The sequence below is a fragment of the Lepidochelys kempii genome, chromosome 7 (assembly GCF_965140285.1).
Source record: "Lepidochelys kempii isolate rLepKem1 chromosome 7, rLepKem1.hap1, whole genome shotgun sequence".
NCBI lineage: Eukaryota > Metazoa > Chordata > Testudines > Cheloniidae > Lepidochelys > Lepidochelys kempii.
Window position 1 is genome coordinate 115,471,597 of NC_136386.1, and position 20,380 is coordinate 115,491,976.

Sequence of the window (20,380 nt, forward strand, 5' to 3'; positions counted from 1 at the left end):
TTTACAACAGTCTCCCCATGGTTGCCTGAAGTTTGTCACTGCCAGAATTTCTGTAGTGGTGTTCATCTGTGGAGATGCCCTGAATGCTAGAGCCGGTGAGGAGGCAGTATAAGACCATTAATGTCATCCATATGCTGCTCCTCCACTGGGGACTTGATATTGCTCCCATTCAAATCAATGGGAAACCTCCCATTCACTTGAATGGTGCAGGATCTATCCCCAAGGGAGTTTCTGCCAAAGTGGTGCAGGGGAATCTTTCCCTTGAGTTTTTTTTTTAAATTGCAGTATTTTCCCCAAACTAACAATTCTGTTCAGAGAGAAAGCTTCTCCTCTACCTGATGCTAACTCCAGACAGAACCACCAATGCACCAGTGAAGAAACTGTAGTGATCTTCACACAATCTCGCCTCTATTATTTTGTACTTACTATTTCATGGTTGCTTTTTTTTTTTGGATTTGTACAAATAAGATTGCAAAATTTGCTATTAGATGTTACAATTAATGGAAAAATGTACAAATAAGTATTATATTTACAGGAATACCTAGACAGCCAAAGTCAAAAACCTATGCCTGCCATGCTATCTTTGGAGCAAGCTCTCTTACCAGCTATACTTCCTTCACGGTAGGATGTTTTTCTGGAACCTTTTTGGTAGTATTTTTGGATTAATGTATATTTCAAGTAGTGCCTGGTAGTTGTATCCTACGAATAATTAAACTGTTTCCCATGTAACCCTTATGGAAAAATCCTATAAAATAGAACACAAACATGAAAATTTTACTCTAGGATTTTTAAACTATCCTATACAATTCTAATAAATTGAAGAATATATTCCTGCTGTAGAACTCCTGTTCAAATAAACTATGGGAATGTTATCATTCTCTGTTAAATTCTGTGTAGTTTTAGAATAATTAAGTGAACTTTATTGGTTTAATAAATTTTAAATTCTATAGGAGTGTTGTACAAGGAAAGAAAATGACACATTTTGAAACATATCTTTTTTAAAATCTCCCACATAATCTAGATATTATTTCTAATTACTCTGAGATGAAAGGCATGTATTCATTCACTCACTAATGATTTCTGATTCAGCACTATACAATGATTGCCAGGGCTGTTGTCAGTGAGCTCCCGTCTGTTAATAACTTTGCTCAAAATGTAAAACTGTGTTGTGGAGATATTCCTGAATTTTAGACTATTTTATATTTAATTTTTAGTAATTTTCATGGCTTGTTTAAGCCTGTGTGGTACTACTTGGCTACTCTGATACTTGGTTCCTGTAAAGAGAAGTTGAGTAAGTCATTTGTCTTTAAAGCATTGTCATGCCATGCCATACCCTTGTTTTGATATGCAAAACAGCTGGACTGAAAACTCTCTTCTAAAAAGGTTTGCATAATATGTTTGTTGTTGCTCAAATTCATTAAAGGAAGGGATTGTGAGACATGTCTGATGTAATGGAGAAGTCTGAATAGCCAAAGAACAAAGTGAATACTCTGTTGCTTTTCTTAGAAGGTCTAGGAATATGTGTTATAACATGAAGAAAGAGTCTGGAATATGTTGAGAAAAGTAGTTAATGAGAACTTTGTGGGACTTGTAATGCTTAAAGACATTTTTGTATCCTTGTTAGAATGTCTGATTTTATTTGGGCATTATAGTTCATTTAATGTTTGTAAATGATGATGATGTAGGTTAGAATTTGACAAGACTTGGATGTTTTCACACCATAAATTGTTCGTATGCTATCTTCAGGCCTAATGATGTTGTGGATGAAGGTACAGAGGCTGCGCTGGGTGATTCCAGGGATTTATCCAGTGAGCCCTTTAGAAGACAGTTGATAGCCAACTTGGCTGAGCATATATTGTTCAGTAAGTATAGAATCAATCATATGTATTGACTGTATATCTTGGTCCTCTGACTGCATTTACTAATTTACCATTTGATAGCATTTTTACTTGGCTGAGGGTGATTTCTTTTCAGGTAAGAATTTTGTTTACTTAAACACTTAAAATCTCATCCCTTTTTAAATGAAATTGTCTCTCTACGGCATTCTTATTTTATTTGCTCTGATACATTTACGTTCTTTAGGCCTGTATCCTGGGTTGCTGCTGACTTGCTATAAGTGTTTGAGTCAACTGTTGTGCATTTACATTCCTTTTGGCAAGAAGTAGGAAATTGCCCCCAGAGGTAGAGCTGTTGAAATCACCATGTCTTTAAAGAATTACTTGAGTTTGTGTATCTGCTTATCCAACCATTGTCCGGCTTTGTAGGTTCTATAATATGCAGTTTGGACACTAAGTCAGATATGTGAACAAAGACATAGCTATAAATAATGGTACTTAGTTATATATTTTAGCAAATGTTTGAGACAGACTTCTTCACTCATGCTTATTAATTAAAACCACTTTGGTCAGTTAATGTTTTACATTTCTAAAGTACTACAAAAATGTTGAGTAATCATCTCAGCCCCTTTCCTAGCTAGGTATGTGTAATCACCCCATGTTACACATGAAGAAAATGAGGTTCTGAGAGTTGGGGTGATTTGCCAAAGGCTGCATGGCAAGTTAGTGACAGAGTAGGCTGGAACTCTAGAGTTCCTCTGGCTTGTTGCTCTTTGATTAGTCCCTTAAAGTACACTACAGCTTGTTGAAAATGTAAAGCCCTATAGAAATGTGTAAGGGCCATCTATAATTATTAGTTGATTCGTGCTATCTGTCATTTTATGCCATACTAATGACTTGTTAAGCATTTCAGATGCTTAACAGGTCAGCATAGCTTTGTTTTGTTTGCTTCTAGCTGCTAACAAGTCATGTGCTGTGATGTCAACACACATAGTTGCCTGTTTGCTGCTCTACCGACATAGGAAGGTAAGGCTATATTGCTGCTGAAATAGCCATATGCTATCCAGTGGTGAGAAAAGTGTGCACTTCAATATTACATTAAAATAATTTGAAAGAGATTTCAGCTAGCTTATTATAATGGGTGTTCCAGTTAATGGTGGGTACTTAAAGATATTGTGCTACTTTGATTTCAGTTATCATTAGGCTTGGCAGAATTCAATTTTTATTTTTTTTATAATTTTGACTGATAATATTGATGGTTTTTAAAAGCATTTTGTAGGTTTTTATCAAAATTTTCATAGTTGTGGAAAATTATGACATGTTAATGGTGGAGGGAGGGAAGACTAATTATTTAATGACCGTAGATGCTGAGATTAAAAGTTAAAACGGTATAACCAGTAAAACTCAAATTGTCAACATTACATGTCAAAATATACAAAGTAAATATCCTTAAATCAAACTTAAATTTTGATTATCAGTGGAAATATATTTTTGTCAGCTTGCATATGTATGATGAAATCTGTTTACTGACTTTTCCTGAGAGAAATCAAGTCTTTCCAATCCTAGTTATCATTGAAGAAAAAGGAACCTTTTCTTAAAAATTTAACAGAAAACCCTGTCATCCCATGTTAATTTTAGGATTTACCTGTGATTCTAAAAAGCAATAATTTTGTTCCTTTTTATTGTTAATGGGTGGTGGTGCTTTGTTTTGTTTTTTGTTTTTTGTTTTTGTTTTTTTTGTTTTTTTTTGTTTAAAATCTGTTATTTCAAATCGTTGTAGCTGGACAAATTGCTGAACTATTATTATGTTTGTTTTCAATTTATATTTTATGATGGAATGATACTAATGTGTAACTGAATTTTAATGTGTGGCTCCTAAAGAAAGATACAATTATTCATTGCTACACTCTCTCTTTTCCATTTTATTTAAAATTCCTCACCACCCCACCAATCCAGAGCTCTAGGTACATGTTCAGAAACTAAAATAAAACATACAAATTAGAAGAAAAGGTCAAAATATAGACTCCCCCCAAAACTAGGGTATTATCACTTTCCAGTTCAATCCAATCGTTCCCCTTTCCTATAGAGAGAATCTGGGAAAACAGATGTGCTTTGCAACAGGATCTGAAGCTCAGCAAATATGGCTTTTGGTAAACTGAGAAAGGAAGTAAGTTCCAGAGTTGAGAAAATGTTCTTCCTCAAGCCTCCTGTCAACTAAAAAAAAAAGGTCTGTTAGCAAAAATATCTCAGGTGATCATATGACACAATGGCAGGTGAGGGAGATGTGATCTCTAAGGAACACCGGTTCTGACCCTCCTAGGGCTTTATAGCCTGTGAGATGCACTACTAAACAAACAAAGCAGTCACATCTTGCACTAGCTGTAGTTTCTGGGTGGTTTTAAGGTGTAGCCCCATGTAAAGCATTTTGTAGCCGTCCAATTGGAGCACAGTCATGGATTACTTTGGTAAAGTCTGCTTTCGAAGAAAAGATTTGTTCATGTGATAAGTTGTGCTTTGGGTTATTACAAATTTATTATGCATTTGATTTATTTACTGTGTTTGGAGATTACAGATAAATTTAACCTGTCCTCTTAACATTTTGTCTTGGGTTAGGGTTAGAGTTTGTTATTTAATCTTGTGACTCTGGTTCTTCAGGGAATTGACCTTTCCAAGCTGGTGGAAGACTTCTTCTCTATGAAGGAGGAGGTCTTGGCCCGTGACTTTGACTTGGGATTTTCAGGAAATTCTGAAGATGTTGTCATGCATGCCATCCACCTATTGGGGAACTGTGTAAATATCACAAACACCAGCCAAAACAATGAGTTCTTCATCACTCCCAGCACAACTATTCCTGCTGTCTTTGAACTCAACTTCTACAGCAATGGTGTACTGCATGTCTTCATCAAAGAGGCCATTATTGGTATGTACTGGTTTTTAGCAGAAGATTTGTTTGTATGAAGGCTTTATTTTTCTTTTAATCCTTCCCTCGCGGCCTTCCCTCCCCCCCCCCCCCCCAAAAAAAAAAAAAAAGTAATACATGAAGTAAAACCATCTGCACAGAAATAACCAGTTTCCAAACAATTAAATTATCTACGGTCAGAAAATTATTCCACCTGCCCTCTACCGCATATTCACCATTAAACATATAGCTGAATGAATGCATTGTGTTTTTTTCATTCTCCTTGGCAGTCTCCATGTATTGGCCACTGCCAGAAACAGGGACCTAACTTTATGGACCAGTGATCTGATCCAGCATGGTAGATGTTCCTATCTTGGGAATATTTTAATAAGATTAGTTAATGGTTGGATCTGAATCATTATTTAACTTTTACACACAGTGGTATAATCTTTTATTGTTTAGTAGCTTTGTTATCTTTTAAAATGTTTCCTTCAGTTGTGCACCATTGTAGTTCATGTATATAGGATGATTTTGCTTTAGTCAATTGATAGTTTTCAGTTATATGTGTAATGGTTGTCAGTTTTTAAGCTTGTATAACTTTCCTGTTAATAAACCTAAGTCTCCCATATTAAAAAACTCTGTAGGAAAACTAACCACCCTTGTATTCACATTTCTACGCTAGCCTGCAGTCTTCATGCAGTGCAGAGTAAAAGGTATAGAAATGGCATCAATAGCGTTCCTCCCAACATGATTAGCCAAGAACAACTGGTCCGCAAAGCCGCCAGCTTGTGCCACCTGCTTTCCAATGAAGGCGCTATATCCTTGGTAAGCAAAGTTCATCATAGTGCTTGTCCATAACTCCAACTCCATTCTGTTAGTGTCTGTCTTCATTATTCTAAATAGAATGGATTTTTTTTTTAACTGCACTCTGTTTCTAATGTAGTTGTTTGGTCTTAATACATTTACTTTAAATAAAACGTATATGATCCATTACATGGATGTCCCATCCCCAGCAATGCTAAGAGGGAAATACCATTGTTTTAATTTGTTTCAGCAAAATGTCTCTACTTCTCAGTTGTGTAGCTGAATTAGTCTAGCTCACTTGAAACCATTTCTAGACAAATAACATGAATGATGTGAGCTTGACAAGTCAATTCATTAACTGAGATTTTCTGAGCCAGGGGAGACGACATCAATCAACATGGTGCTCATGATATGGTTTAGATGTTTGCTGTGTGTGTAGCGAATACCTGTTGGCCATGCAAGTGAGCAACTGATAGTACTGGCAATGAGCTTGGAATATTTCTGCTATTCTAGTACTAGGCCTCTCCTGCGAAGAGACTGCTTGTCAGACTATACAGTGACTTTGATCTAAACAAACTTAAACTGTGAAATCAAGACTACCAAACTCTTTGCACGTGTGACTGCAGTCAAATTGAAATCGGGTCTCCAGATTTTAAAGGCATTTTCCCAACTTATAGATTACCTCAGTAGTCATATTGCACATCATCAAATATTTATCAGTGATTTTACCCATGACTTACGGTAAACCAATAAAGGAACAGTGGCAAATACCGCAGTTTTAACTTTATAAATACTGATTATCTTTTAAAAACAATGTGTCTCCTGTTCTTTTTAATAAGTGTCCACCTAGAATCTTAGAAATACATGTTCTCCTCTTATAGATTTAGTTCTGATATTGGGAAACTTTGCTGCAGTTTCCCAGCCCCCTCTTCTTTCTTGTTGTTTGAATGGAGCATAAATTATGTTTGATTTCTTGTCTGGGTGCAATGCAATTTGAGGAAGAGAGCTGATTATTACATTTATACTCCTTATTCTACCTTTGAGGGTGATGATTGATTGTTTTTCTTAATCTGGTGGACGTTGCCCTACTTTTCAGTGGTTATAATCTGGTGGGGAATTTTGATTCTAAGATTTTTCAAGGAGTTTCTTTAAACTATAGGAGAATTTGTGGAATAGGTCTTGCAGCTTTTATATTTATGAAGATTTTGTTCCAAACTGCTCAATGATTAGCACTTATTCATTTTAACAAAATAATAGTATAAGATGTAAAAGTCCTTTTATGTCACCTGGTCCAGCTCCTTGCCAGTGAAAGAGTCTCCATATCTCAAATGCTTTGTCCAGTCTAATTTTAATCATCCCATTCGTGGATTTTTTTGAAGTATACGTGAGTGTAAGAGAAGAATAAAGCATGCACTAATGGAGTGGGAGCATTGATAAAGAATTGAGGAACTTGCTTAAAAGGGACATTGCTGTATATAAAAAAATATGCTGGTTGACTAGGGAAAAAGAATCTATAAGAGATTAATTTTAACTTTTTTTTTTATTTTTGTTAAGCCTTGTCAGATGTTATACCAAGTTTGCCACGAGGCAGTCGAAAGGTTTATACAATATGGCATTCTTTTGGTGGCAGAGGTAAGATGATTAGTTTTTTTTTTTTTTTTTTGTTGTTCTCCGATTTGCCTGCAGTCTTGGAATCCTTTGCTTCTCACTAACTATATGACTTATTCCAAGTATCTAAACAGGCACTTTTTCTCTTGAAGTGCATAACAATTAAGGCAATCCTAAACTGAAATGTCTTTATTCTTTTATTTTAAAGCACAAGGTATTCTGGCAGAATCACTTTTTGATGTTACGGATGACAACGTATATGGGAGCAGGATCCTAATAAAGCTAGTGCTGCTTATGATGATGATTACACCAGCTCTTAAAGTGGGCTGTGGTGATTATCTTTTAATATTGAAGTCCTTGTAAATTTCAATCACTGTGTAATACAGCTCATCCTTAGCTCCTGTATAGTCCCTTTGCTCTGGTACAGCAGCTCAAAGGGACCAGGGGTAACTAGGGATTCCCCGATGCATGGGAATCCACAGGTGATGCAGCCCTAAGGCAGCTCTAGTTTGCACCAGGTTCTCCTAGTGGTCCTAGGGATCCAGGAATTGCAAAGTCAAGATATCTTTACTTCCCACATTCTACAGCACTGCAGCAAATGCAGCATGGCTGGACTAAGAATGGAGGCAGTAATTTCTGTCTTCCAGATTTGTGTCCTTCAGGGAATGTCATAACACAATTTTTTTTTATAAGTGAGTAAAAAGATTAATGTATCATGTTGCATTTTTTCCATGTCAGAATCATACCACAGCTCCGTGACAATTATAAATTAAAGTAGTGGAAAAAATAAGACAGTTACATATACTTGGCTGCTTCCTTCTTTCAGTTCTCCTGTTTGAAGGGAAACTACATCCTGTGCTTTGATGACCCTTGTTCAGCTCCACTCCGTTGCACCTCTTGTGGTATCCCAAGTTTCCCTTTTAATGTGTAGTTACAGAGGTAGAATTCACTTCACCTGTTCTCTGGAGACAGATTTTCCTGGCTCTAAAACTCTCTTGTTTTCTGGATGTGTTACCTACATTTATACATAAAATGTTGGCATATAATCATGTATTACAATGCAGTCTCTACATGAAGCATTTCTTATCCTCTGAATCCTATTCTTATTTACTTAATGTTCCAGGCTCCAGGAAAAAAATAGGTGTGTATAATGGCATAAATGTCTGTTATGTCTTTGCCTCTCAAAGCATGTGTCTTGTCTTAGGGGCTTTGTTATGAACCTATATTGTCTGTCTCCCATCTGTCATTACCATCAATAAGTGGGATAGAAGTGGCTTACAGGTCATATATAAAGCTTGTCTGTCTTCTCTTGACTTGATTGTCTGATATCTGATTTCTCAGCATGTTTTTATCCATATCTATTTGCTGTGTAAAACTTTCTTACAGTCACGACACTCATAAGTACCAAGACATGATCTGTCTTGGTTCTTATATTAGGCCCCTCCAGTGTGGTATCTGAATGCCAGACAAACAGAACACCATCCTGTTCTCTGATACTAAGGAATCAAATGATACTGTTGCAGTTATTTCCTATTTCTTCTGCACAGGCTTGCATGATTCTGTTACTGCCTTAGCTGAAATTCTAGATACCTTACTCATTTTCAAGTACTTTCCATGATCAGAATTATTAGGTTGGGTTGCTCTTAGTCCATGTGCCCATTCAGTTCAGACTAACAGGAGTATTTCCTAATTTCTCAGATTCTCTGTACAGTTTTCCTAATACAATCTCACCATCACTTTCTGCAAGATTTATTTCAAGTATTGTCTCCAGGCTGTACCACTGCTCTTGTCAGTTGTGTATATACTAATGTTTTCTCTTTTTTTCTTTGATGCTGTCTATCCTATCAATCCCATTTGCTTCACCTTGCATCCTTCTAACTCATTTCTCTGTGTAATCCTGAGGACTATCTATCTAGTCTGTTTTTTACCTGAGAGACACAGCAAGTCCATTATATATATCTTCTATATACTAGGCGAAAGAGAAAAATTAGGGACTTCATGTTTAATACAATTTAAAAGTATACATTATTAGTGGCAAACTGTGGGGAATAATCACCATTTCCCTGTTTAGGACAGTTGGGGTATGTTTTTTGGGTACTTTTCCAACTTAACCTCTGAGAAACATATCTGTGATCAACAGAAGCCTGTCAGTTGTCTGTGGCGTCTGCATCACCTTGTTTTTATTTTTATTTTTTTTCCAGTTTATTTCTTTACAGCTGATACCTGTACATTTAGGTCTATCTGACTGTCATATTAGTTTGAACTTTTGCCATCCGTAGCTTTTCATGGTTTCTCTTTTTCCCTTTGACTCCACTGTCCACTCTATTGAACGTTATGAGCTGAAACTCTCCTAACACATCGCACCTCTTCATTTAATTTTTCCTTTGTCATTGATTTTGTTACTTGGTTTAAAATAAAACCCTCAATTACAGTAAGATTGGACAGCTATTACTTCATTTTCTACAAAGACCCGTCTGTCTCTCTCATAGATGGCATGAAGATGAACACTCTGTACTTGGTCTCTGTTATGCTATTGTTTGAATCCTGCGAGGCAGGAACAGGATTAATCTAATTTTAATCACATCTCTCAGCATAAGAATTCTTGTAGCCTCTTAGTCCAGCTGCTTCACATTCATGAGATCTTGAAGCAGTTCTCTACTATGTTTCTTACCTATGTGTGATTGTGAGTCAATGAGACTCAAGTCCCCTTTTACTTTTGAGCATCTACTTGAAATTTCTAGGGCTTCGTGCTTCTGAGAACATGTAAGTAATTTCTAATTTACTATATTACTACTACAGTGATTTTGTTCATCGGACTAATAAAGCTGATGTCAGAGGTCCATTTGTGTCTGTCCCCCTTTTTAATACTCTTTCCTAGTTAAGGGTGGGTCGTCTGAGTCAGTCATATTTTCACTTCATCTTGTCAGCCGTGCTACCTGCCTGATTACTGAACAGGATTGCCACTTGACTTCTTTGTAAGTCCCTTCTTTGAATCTAACACAGCAATGTTCAGACTCCTAAGCAGTCACATCCTTGATTATTTTCACCAAGATCTGAGGGAGCTTTTGTAATATAAACCCTCTCTCTGACTGATTATAATCCTTCTGAAGATATATTTTTACCAACAGTTTGTCCCTTTTGGAACATTTCTCCAAAATGGCTCCTACCTCCATACATTGATCTGTTAGGTGGAGCATTTCTGACAAATCTCAGTCTCCATGTGATAATAGTAAATCACTGTCTAAGTAGGTATAGAGGCTTGTCACTTCTCTGTTGCAGGTTAGTCCCTTACGCACCTGCATAGGGAGTGTCAGCTTGGTAGAATTCCTTTCTGGTGAGATGGGTTCCTCGGCATACCAGATGAATTCCTCCTACAGATACTTCTACGCTATCTGATCCTGACCATCCCCAGTCTTGCCTTGAAACTCTTTAAGAACCCATTAACTTGGTCTGACCTTAACGCACTCTCATGCCTTTAATCCATTTCGTAAGACCATAGTTGTCTCCTTAATTATATTGATATTATAGTGATCACACACAAGCCCTTAAGAATTTTCACAGGTCTTTGTAAAGTGCCAAGCCCAGTTGCAATAATAGAGTCTTAGTGTCATGATCAGGTTTTGTTGCTTCCTTCTCTCATTCTAGTCTGAAAAGAAACAGAAGGTAGATATTTGAAGGTAGATATTTCCCTGTCTGTCACACACAAGAGTCAACCTCTAGCCACACGCTGTCTATCCCCAACTAAGTAAAATTAGTTAAGGGTACAATATGTTGAAACCTAAGCTACTGCAGTTCAGTTCCACTAAAAAAAAAACTTGAAAAAAAATAACAGGAATATAAAAATAAGCCGCCTTATTCAACCAGGATGACCTCCCCAGAGCAGATAAAATACTCATTGGAGAATGGTACAGACATTCGGAGACATTCGGAGTGATACAGGCCTGGAAACAAGAGCGTGTAGAACATGGAGTTTTCCAGATGAAACCTATGTTGTCAGAAATTAGCTACCTGTAAACTTCAGTGTCTTTCTTATGGTAGCTGATTTAGCATATATACAATTTTTGTGTGTGTTTTCTTCGTCACTTTTAGATTTCTAACCATGTCTCTTTCCTTTCCCGTGGACATATGCATATTGCAAACATTAACAGATTTTACAAGAAAATGAGCCAGAGACCAGTGAACTCTCCTGAGCCATTCGTGATGGCGTAGTAAACACCACCTCACTGACACTCTTGCTAACACATGCCCCTCTCGAAAGCCTGAGGAAGCATATATTTTGCATCATGTTCTGTTGGTCAGACTCAGAGCCTCTTACTGCAAATGGAGAAGTGAGTTTGAGTGAAGGACACTTCTCTGTAAATGCATTGCCAGCAGTCCCCTCCTAAAGTAAACTGAGTGCTGTTAACTAAGGTAGCTCAGCTGATCTGATGCAACACTAGGAGAGAAGTGGTATCTCAGGGATTCAGAACAAATCATTTAGAGCGTTTTAGATTAAAACCAACTCTTTGAATTTTCAACCAGTATAGAGAGAGTATGGAGACAAATGCAGCAAGCACATGATTACAAGAGGTAAGTAGCACTTAACAAACTTGCTGCTGAATTCTGTACTAGCTTGAAATTTTCAATTGGTCTTCAAGTATAGCAGCATGTAAAGCAAATTGAGTAATCCATCCTTGGGTTGACAAAGTTATAGATCACTGTAGTGAAATCCACATCCAGAAAATAAAGTCCTACCTTCTAGTGAAACACAGGTGAAGAAAAAGTTCTCTTGACATCTGCTGCCTACTGAAGTGCCAGTCTCGAGAGAGGATCCAGCAAGACTCCCCAACTTGAGCCCCCTCTCTTTCATGTGATGGGCAGACTTTCCCAGTCAAGGGAGAAGAAACAACCTTTACCAATTCTTCTGATTTGTTTCTATCCACTTACTTCAGTCTTGTGTGGATTGGGTCTCGGCCAGCACATCCTCATTGTGAGCCCCAGTGTGTGAAGTACTGGTAAATCACTAAGGGGTGATATCAGGTCACCTGAGATTAAAATATAGCGCTGGTTGTCACCTGGATTTGTTTTTCTGAATAGTTACCTTTTTCTCCCCTCCCCACTTCTGATTTAAGCAAGATGATCAGGAGGATATTAGCCCTAGCCTTACAGAGCAGCAATGGGGTAAAAAGCTTCCTGAACCCTTGTCTTGGAGAAGTGATGAGGAGGATGAAGACAGTGACTTTGGAGAAGAACAGAGGGATTGCTATCTGAAGGTACTGTATATAAAGCTAACAGCAATAGTCAGGCCTATTATGTTAAAGTTTAAGTAAATCTTAGTTTACAAGTTCAGTTGGGGAAAATAATAAGATTTCTTTTTCTGATCATTCCCAGCATTAAAGTCTGCAATAGTCTGCTACAATCAGTAAATCGTCCTTTCTCTCTCTTCACACCCTCCTCCCCCCCCCCCCCAAAAAAAAAAAAAAAAAAAAAAGACCAGCTCTGTGAGGGAACTTCAGATAGCCTGCTGGCAAAGTCTACATAACTGGGGTGGAGTGGCCATTATGGTGAAAACTACTACAGGCTTTAGTATCCTACAGGGTTCTAAAATTTGTACTGTATTACTAATAACACAGTGTACCAAAGGTGGGCATATACTGCTCGTGCATATTTTTCTGACTCAAATGTGGTGTACTGTTTCTTATGTGTACAGTGTTTTATATTTGTGCATGTGTGTACGTTTTTAATTTGTGACCCAAGACATGTCAGAAGATATGATTTCTTGATTCAAAAAGCTACTACATAGTCCCCTTCTGTGGTCAGCCTATAGTTTCCTTGCTAGAAATTCAGTTATATTGTTTCTTCTTGGAAAACAAATTGTGAGTTTTGTTGCTGGTTTGTTTGGTTTCTTTGTTTTTATAGTGGTGACACTTGTTTTGGGTTTTTTTGAATATTCATTTGGAAACTGCTCATCTCTGTGAAGGAATGAACTGTGATTGTGCTATTTATTGCAAAGCAACATGACCTTTTAAAGTGGTGAAAACAGATGCTTGACTAGTTTTTCCCCAGGACATTAACAGTGTAAGTGTGATTTCTGGAGCAGTTTTTCATACATCAGACCACTTTTGGCTTTGCTATAATAATGCACTGTTGTAATTTGTGCCCCTCCTCCTGTTCTCCTGAGTGATTGTCCATATCCAGTGTTTTGGCTTTTACTGTGTAGCTGGCCATCTTTCTTCTTCAAGCTTCATTCACTTTCATTCCTGCTGCCTTAACTTAGGTAAACCAATCCCAAGAACACCAGCAGTACATCACCTTCCTGCAAAGGTTACTGGGACCTTTACTTGAAGCCTACAGCTCAGCTGCCATCTTTATGCACAACTTCAGTGGACCTGTGTCAGAAACAGAATACCTTCATAAGTTACACAAGTACCTAATAACCAGGACAGAGAAGAGTGTTGCAGTGTATGGTACGTCACGCAGCTTGGCTCTGGATAAAACAGAGCCAATATTTCAGTTATTGATGTATAACTCTCATTCTTCCTAGTACCAGTGTCTTATATTTGACCTGAAATGCGTGTGTTTTTTTCCCCCCCCTCCTCGCAGCTGAGTGTGCCACCTATTGTCTTGTGAAAAATGCAGTGAAGGTCTTTAAAGATATTGGGGTAAGTGTTTTGCAATCAAAGCTTTCTCCTCTTCAGTTGAAACTGTTGGGGCCCTTTTAACGTGAGTGACTCAAAGGCAAACTTTGGGTAGTGCGTGAATGCTGTGCAATATCAGCCTTTGCTAATGTTTTTCAAGCAAATGCTTCTGTGTATATCTTCCTCTTGTGCTTTATAAGTGTGTACCTGTCTTTGAAGTTTACGGCTGAAGAGGAAGTGTAACGTTGCACTTCTGCTTTTGCATTTCCTACTGCTAAGAGAAATTGACCAGTATGGCAGGATGCCAGCCACTTTTTCTTTTTATAGGTTGAGTACTTCTGTATTGGACTGTGATGCTACCACTCCTCAGTGTGCTCCAGGGGAAGGAGGGAAGGCTAGCTGTCTATTTGTATGTCTATTTACTGACCTACATAGCACGATAGTAATTAAGCACTTCCCCATAGTATTAAAAACTTACAGAAATATTAGTCATCAGATTTTGGCTCATTATTTTCCATCACTCTCCAAGGCCTCCAGCAGCTTTTGCCTGCACGAACAGCCATAAAATTAACATTCCATCCAAATCCTGAACGCACAGAAAGACGCTGCCAGATGCTGACCCTCTCCAGGGCCGTCACAGTGACCGAGAGAGCTCTTCTGCCATTCCTGTATGCCAGACAGTCATAGCAGCAGTGTCCCAGTGAACCTGAAATGCAAGGAGATACCATGGAGATAGATGTGCTGCTCCCTGACGTAGCTGGATGGAGCTGGGCTTTCCATACTGTCACTAACACCTTGACTGGGTTTTTTTTTTTTTTTATTGCACCTCTCAATTTTTCTTAAAGCTGGATGACGTTAAGATCATACTGAATATTGCCTCTTTTATGTCGAAAGGTACAAAGCAAAGACTGTTTCTGGATAGGGGTTACTGAATGCCTTTCAGTTCTTTGGCCATGACTTCCTAAGTACTAAGCTGACTATTAGAATGAAGGCAAATTTCTGCAGTTTGTTAAATGCACTTTGGGATGCTGCCTTATGAATGCATTGATCAAATACAGCATATTTATTCTAATATACCGTGCTGCTAGGGTAGTGGAACTAGCTGACATCTGTTACTTGCATCTGCTCGTAATAATTAATTCTGATTCTTGTTTTTGAAACTAAACATTGCACGGTTTGAGTTTTCTTTTCTTGAATCACATTGCTTCCTCTTACTATTTGTCTGATTATCATACACAGCATACTTTTTCATGTAGTTTTTCATACATATGATGTATGCAGATGGATACAAGTAGTCCTGTTGTGTTAACTAAAAGCTGACCATTTGTCATTTTCTGTTGAATCATCTCATCATTTTGAATGCTTTTGTTTTCATTAACAAATGTTAATGTTCCTACGCTAAAGAATAAGCTTGTAAAGAATCTCCCCCAAAAAGATTGGTCTTTTCAGACCTCTCTTCTAAATTACAGCTTGTATCTCTGGAATAATCACTCTTTCCTCCTCCATGCTACTTAAGAATCAAGGTATTGTTGGGATTTTAAGATATCTAAAAGATTCTTAAGATTTCTGTCATCCATGATGGTGCTAGAAAGAAAGAAAAAAAAAAAATCTTTACAATCGGTTCTAGTAAGCAGTCTTTTGTTCTTTATCACATGCATGAAATCACAGCAAACAGAATTCTCTTCAGGGTTTGTATGGAATAATATCCTTATGGTGTATGGTGTACTAGAGTGAAGAAGGGATTTTAGAGATGACTAACTCTAGCCTTTTGTCTCCCACCTGTTATAATTTTCAACGACCGCATGATTTCAATGCTTGAATGTTTATGCTAGGCCCAGGGTCTTAATTAGAATAGATCATAAACTGCTGTACATTATTCATTACAAATAAGTAACTCTGCTTGAAATTGTTAATGAAGAGGCATGTCTTCATCCTTCCCTCTAGGTTTTCAAGGAGACAAAACAAAAGAAAGAGACTTTTTTGGAACTGAGCAGTACTTTTCTACCTCACCGCAACCGGCAAAAACTACTGGAATTCATCCTGAGTTTCATTGTACTGTAGACCACGTTTAGTACCTTTTGCCAGGGAGATGAAACCAGGTTCTGAGATTTGGTTCAAAACATGAGGGCATTTGCTAGTCCTTCAGAGTATAAGGTGCCCTTGTTTGTTTGGTAAGGTCTTATCTGACTTGAACCACTGGAAGACAGTGCCTTCTTATGTATGCATTTGTGGATTTCTGATGGTCCCAATGCTGTGATAATACAGTAATACAACAGGTAACACTTTGGATGCAAGCGATCAGTCGTGTTTGCAGCAAAAAAAATATTAAAACTAGAATTAAAATGAAAACTGACATTTTATCAGAGTTACATTTTACATAATTACTTTTAAAGACTAATGACTGTGACAGGTGCACAAATGCAGATATTAGTGATTTATAGCTAGCCCTGAGATCTTGAATTTAGAGGAAAAACACTGCTTGTGACAAAAAAAGTAACGTGAAGGCTGTTACTTCAGAAAATTTGTCATCTCATTCCTATCCGGTTTATTGTTTAAAATAAATGGTTTATAAAGATATGCATGGACAGTGCATACTTTATGGAAAAAGCCATAGTTTTTCATAATTGTTAGCATCTAGAATGAATGCCAAAATCTTAATGAGAATAACAATCCATTGAGTAGCAAACTAGTGCTATCGGGACTGCATAATGCAATGGTAAATTGCACTAAACGCTGTTGTCATGGTAGTATGTGATAGCACAGTTTTACTAGGGCTTGCTATCCCTTACCCCTAATAGAAATAGAGAATTAATTTGCCTAAAACATGAATGTATTCTAACCACTTACATTTTGTATCTAATAAAAAAGAGTTGTTTAGCTAATACAGTGACAGTCTTTTGTTTTAAACATATAATTTAAGGGTAGCTGGCAAACCAGAAGGTTTTTTCCCCCAGTGCTGTTACCTGTTGGTTGGCATTTTATTTTGTAAAGTTACTTTAATTTTTTCTCTGAAATTTTCCGCAGTAACACTGCAATCTTGTAGAACTGAACTCTCTAATTCCTTTTAAACTGAAGAAAAGTATGTTCCCATTCTGTTTTCTCCTGCTGAGTTATAAAGTGAGCAGTTTTAAATTGCTTTGACCTCTGGAAACAGAAAAATGTCGTAATGTTTTATTTTTGGTTTTGTTCCAATTGGGAGTTTTAAATTAATATTGGGGGTTCTATCTTAGCAAAAAAAAAATGGGGGGGGGGCGGCCCTGATTTTGCAACCTTATCCTTAGGATTGGCCCTCTGTGTCCATGTGGGGCCCCGCGGACTTCAGTTTGATTCCCCATGGGTGCAGGTCGGACTACAAGCCCTAATCCTGTAGTGCAGTCTCACTCAGCTGATACTAGCTGAAGCAATAAATCTATGGGAGGTGGAGCTGGTTTGTTGGTGAAATGTGTGTTCTTGTTTGGATTGCTTTTTTTTCACGTGAGAAATCAAACATTTCAATCAGTGTAGTGTTTCACTTAACTCCTCCATCCTGTCCTTGCAGGTAAAACAAGCACTATGGTTACAAAATTTGTGATTTAATGTAATCGTTTGTAATAATGGGAAAAGCTCACTTGAATGACAGAGGCATTGCACAGTACTCGAGCATAGAACTGCTGCATGCAGTTTGAGTCTGCTTTCGGAGTAACTTGTTTTTACTGCACATTTGTTAATAAAAAAGTTCTATACATCTACTGATTAAATGCTATTAATAGTGAAAATTTCAGAGTATGGTTTGTTAGTATTATCGCTTCTTTTTTGTGACAGGAACTATTATGCATGTTTTCTGTCACTAAACAGTGCTTTAAAACATTTAAAAGAAGAAATTCTGAACCAGAGTTACATTGATTTAGAGATAAAAGCTGACCATAAAATTGCTTTTGTTTTTATGTACGTCTATTTTGTTCGTCAGGATAGTGACTGAAATATACGCCATCCTAGGAAAGTTGACCAGCTGCTTAAAGTACAGGTTCATCTCACCCTAGTTAATATGCACTATTTGTTAACTAGATATAGTTTCTGCTTAGCAATTGTTAAGATTGCTGTTGGCTTCCATTTAAGGTCAAACAGACGAGGTGCTTATAAATAAATAACTTCTCACAGTTTACTGCACTTCAGTATAGAATATACTTCAGATTTACTGAAGACTGTGTGCTAACCTAAATGAAAAAAAAAAGCAATATGAAGCAGTTGAAACTTGACTAATTTTAATGAAAATGTTCTGCTTAATTTAGATAGATATGGAGTGTAGGGACCAGCATGGTCACCAGAACGTAACTGCTAAGTGTCACAATTAAAGATGATTTCTGCATTAGATTATTAAAATTCCAGTTCGTATAAAGTGCTGAGTGCGTTAGATAACATGCCTGTGAATAAACATTAATACCTACAGTAAACAGAGGGGAAAATATGCTTTTAAAACCTGTAAAAAGCTGCAATTTGAAAACCTCAGCATATGTATTTGCTGACACAGGAAGTTTTTGCTTTCTGCAGCGTACATGTATACGTATGTCTATAGGCATGTGTAGTTAGGGCATGCAGTGGTTATGCTTTTCCCTGAATATAGTGCATAGATTAAAAACTTGACTGGTCGTAACACTACAAAATTTTTACACTGGATTTGGGCCTCTAGAGTCTTTAAACTCTCAAGCCTCCTTGGCTGATGTATAGAACGGATTCAGAGTTCATCATTTTTTATCAGTATAAATAAGCATTTGGACCTGAAATGGCACAATACTTTAAAGACTTACTCACACAAATCACTTTACTCACATGATCATAGTTACTCAGGTGCTTAAGTCTTTGCAGGATTAGGGTCTATCAATAAAGTATAAACATAAGAAATCTTCCCACATAATGTCCTGTGAACTTTATTAGTTGGGTGTAGAGCTCCCCCCTGTCCACCCCTCCTTTTTTTTTTTTAGGAGCTGTATGTTTATTAGCATATTGAATCCTACCAGTGACTGCATATTAAGCCTACATCCCTTATCTTTGATAGTATGGGCATTATTCTAATATCTTTAGCTCAAAAGTGCATTTGAGCATTAACTAACTGCCTGCTCTGTAAAGGAGTGTCAGAATCATACCATTTAAAACTAAAATGATCTTGGAAGATGCTACGCAGTGTCGGTTCCGGGATCTTAGAGAAATTGGGTGAGGTAATTTCTTTTACTGGACCAAATTCTGTTGGTGTAGTGTAGACACTACAAATCATTGTCTTAATAAATATACTAGATTTATGGTTAATTACAACAACCTGTAACCCAATAACCCCCCCTTTTTGTCTTATGACTAGAGGGGTGTTAACTGGCCACTTTACCTTGAATGATTAGAATATGTGCTAACTGCTTGTGCTAACCTGTCTGTTCAATCTTGTATTTAGCTGTGACACTGAGTACCTTTCCCAGACTGAAGAAGAGCTCTGTGTAGCTCGAAAGCGTGTCTCTCTCACCAACAGAAGTTGGTCCAATAAAAGATATTACCTCACCCACCTTGTTTCTCTTGTAAGATGCTGTAAAATATAGCTACGGTGTGTCTGTATTTGAGAGTCCTGCCTGTAGTACTTTGAAACTGCTAATGTTACATGTAACATTGTATCTGTCGTAAGAAGCACAGAGACATACTGTAGTTTTATTTTAATAAACGAATTAAAACGTTTTTTGTGCTAGTATGACACCGAACAACTTTTTGTAGATTTAAAAAACTGGTAAAATAAACAATTCTCTGTATAACTTCTTTCCCCACCAAATATTTTCTTAAGTTAAACATATGGAAGTCTGCTCTCGTAAGTATTGTGAGTTAATGGAAACGAACGTACTTAGCACTTTATTTGGATGGGGGACTGGGGAGATTCCGAATATAAATTACTAATCCTCATCCTGGGCACTGATTATTCCCTAACTGCCTACTGCAGGATTTCTTCCTCCGAAACAGCAGGTACTAGCAATCATCAGAATGGGGTACTAAGCTAGATAGACCAACGTCTGATCCAGTGTAGCCATTCCTTTATTTGTATGACGAGGAGAATAATGTAGGATGGTACAAGGAATTATGGGAAACCAATAAGAAAAGATATATTTAGGCTGAGAGCATCAAGAAAAATCTCTTCTTTGGATTAATTTTGCAAAGAAAATGGTGCAAGTCTTATCACTAGAGATATGTAAAACTAGGCTGGGCCAAAGCACTGTCTTCTTTGGGAGCAACCCAACGCTGGCAGAGAGAGAGACTAAATGACCCTTTACGCAAATTCCATGAATAATCTGTATTATCAAATGTTGAGGCACTGTGTAATGGACCCAACAGCCATTCTGTTCCTCTTGCATGGGCCTTGCGGACTTCGGAGTTTTATGGTCAGCCTGTTTTCATCTGAGTGCTGGGCATACGCCTGCACATTTTGTCATACCCAGAAATAAGGCTAAGATTTTGTCATGGTTATTTTTAGTAAAAGTCAGGTTACGGGCAATAAACAAAAATTCATAGAAGCTGTGACCTGTCTGTGACCTTTTTTGCTGCTGCAGCTCCATAGTTTCTCCTGCCACCATAATGTCTGGGAGCTGTGGGGTTCCCCCAGCCCCCATGAGGCT

General features: G+C 37.4%; 1 protein-coding gene across 10 annotated transcripts in view; it reads left to right on the forward strand.

The window, feature by feature from the left end:
* GPAM (glycerol-3-phosphate acyltransferase, mitochondrial) overlaps positions 1 to 16,645 on the forward strand; it is a 40,461-nt gene extending 23,816 nt beyond the window's left edge. For 7 of the 10 annotated variants that reach the window (XM_073354370.2, XM_073354373.2, XM_073354374.2 and 4 more), the window contains 10 exons: positions 536 to 621; positions 1,747 to 1,862; positions 2,770 to 2,861; positions 4,491 to 4,755; positions 5,417 to 5,559; positions 7,093 to 7,170; positions 12,258 to 12,398; positions 13,403 to 13,592; positions 13,729 to 13,787; positions 15,708 to 16,645. In XM_073354370.2, the coding sequence (XP_073210471.1) occupies positions 536 to 621; positions 1,747 to 1,862; positions 2,770 to 2,861; positions 4,491 to 4,755; positions 5,417 to 5,559; positions 7,093 to 7,170; positions 12,258 to 12,398; positions 13,403 to 13,592; positions 13,729 to 13,787; positions 15,708 to 15,824 (1,287 nt within the window). In that variant the 3' untranslated portion in view covers positions 15,825 to 16,645. Of the gene's footprint in view, positions 1 to 535; positions 622 to 1,746; positions 1,863 to 2,769; positions 2,862 to 4,490; positions 4,756 to 5,416; positions 5,560 to 7,092; positions 7,171 to 8,269; positions 8,288 to 12,257; positions 12,399 to 13,402; positions 13,593 to 13,728; positions 13,788 to 15,707 lie in introns of those variants that run through there. The other 3 variants (XM_073354377.2, XM_073354380.2, XM_073354378.2) reach the window with 2 other exon arrangements.
* Positions 16,646 to 20,380: the final 3,735 nt, after the last annotated feature.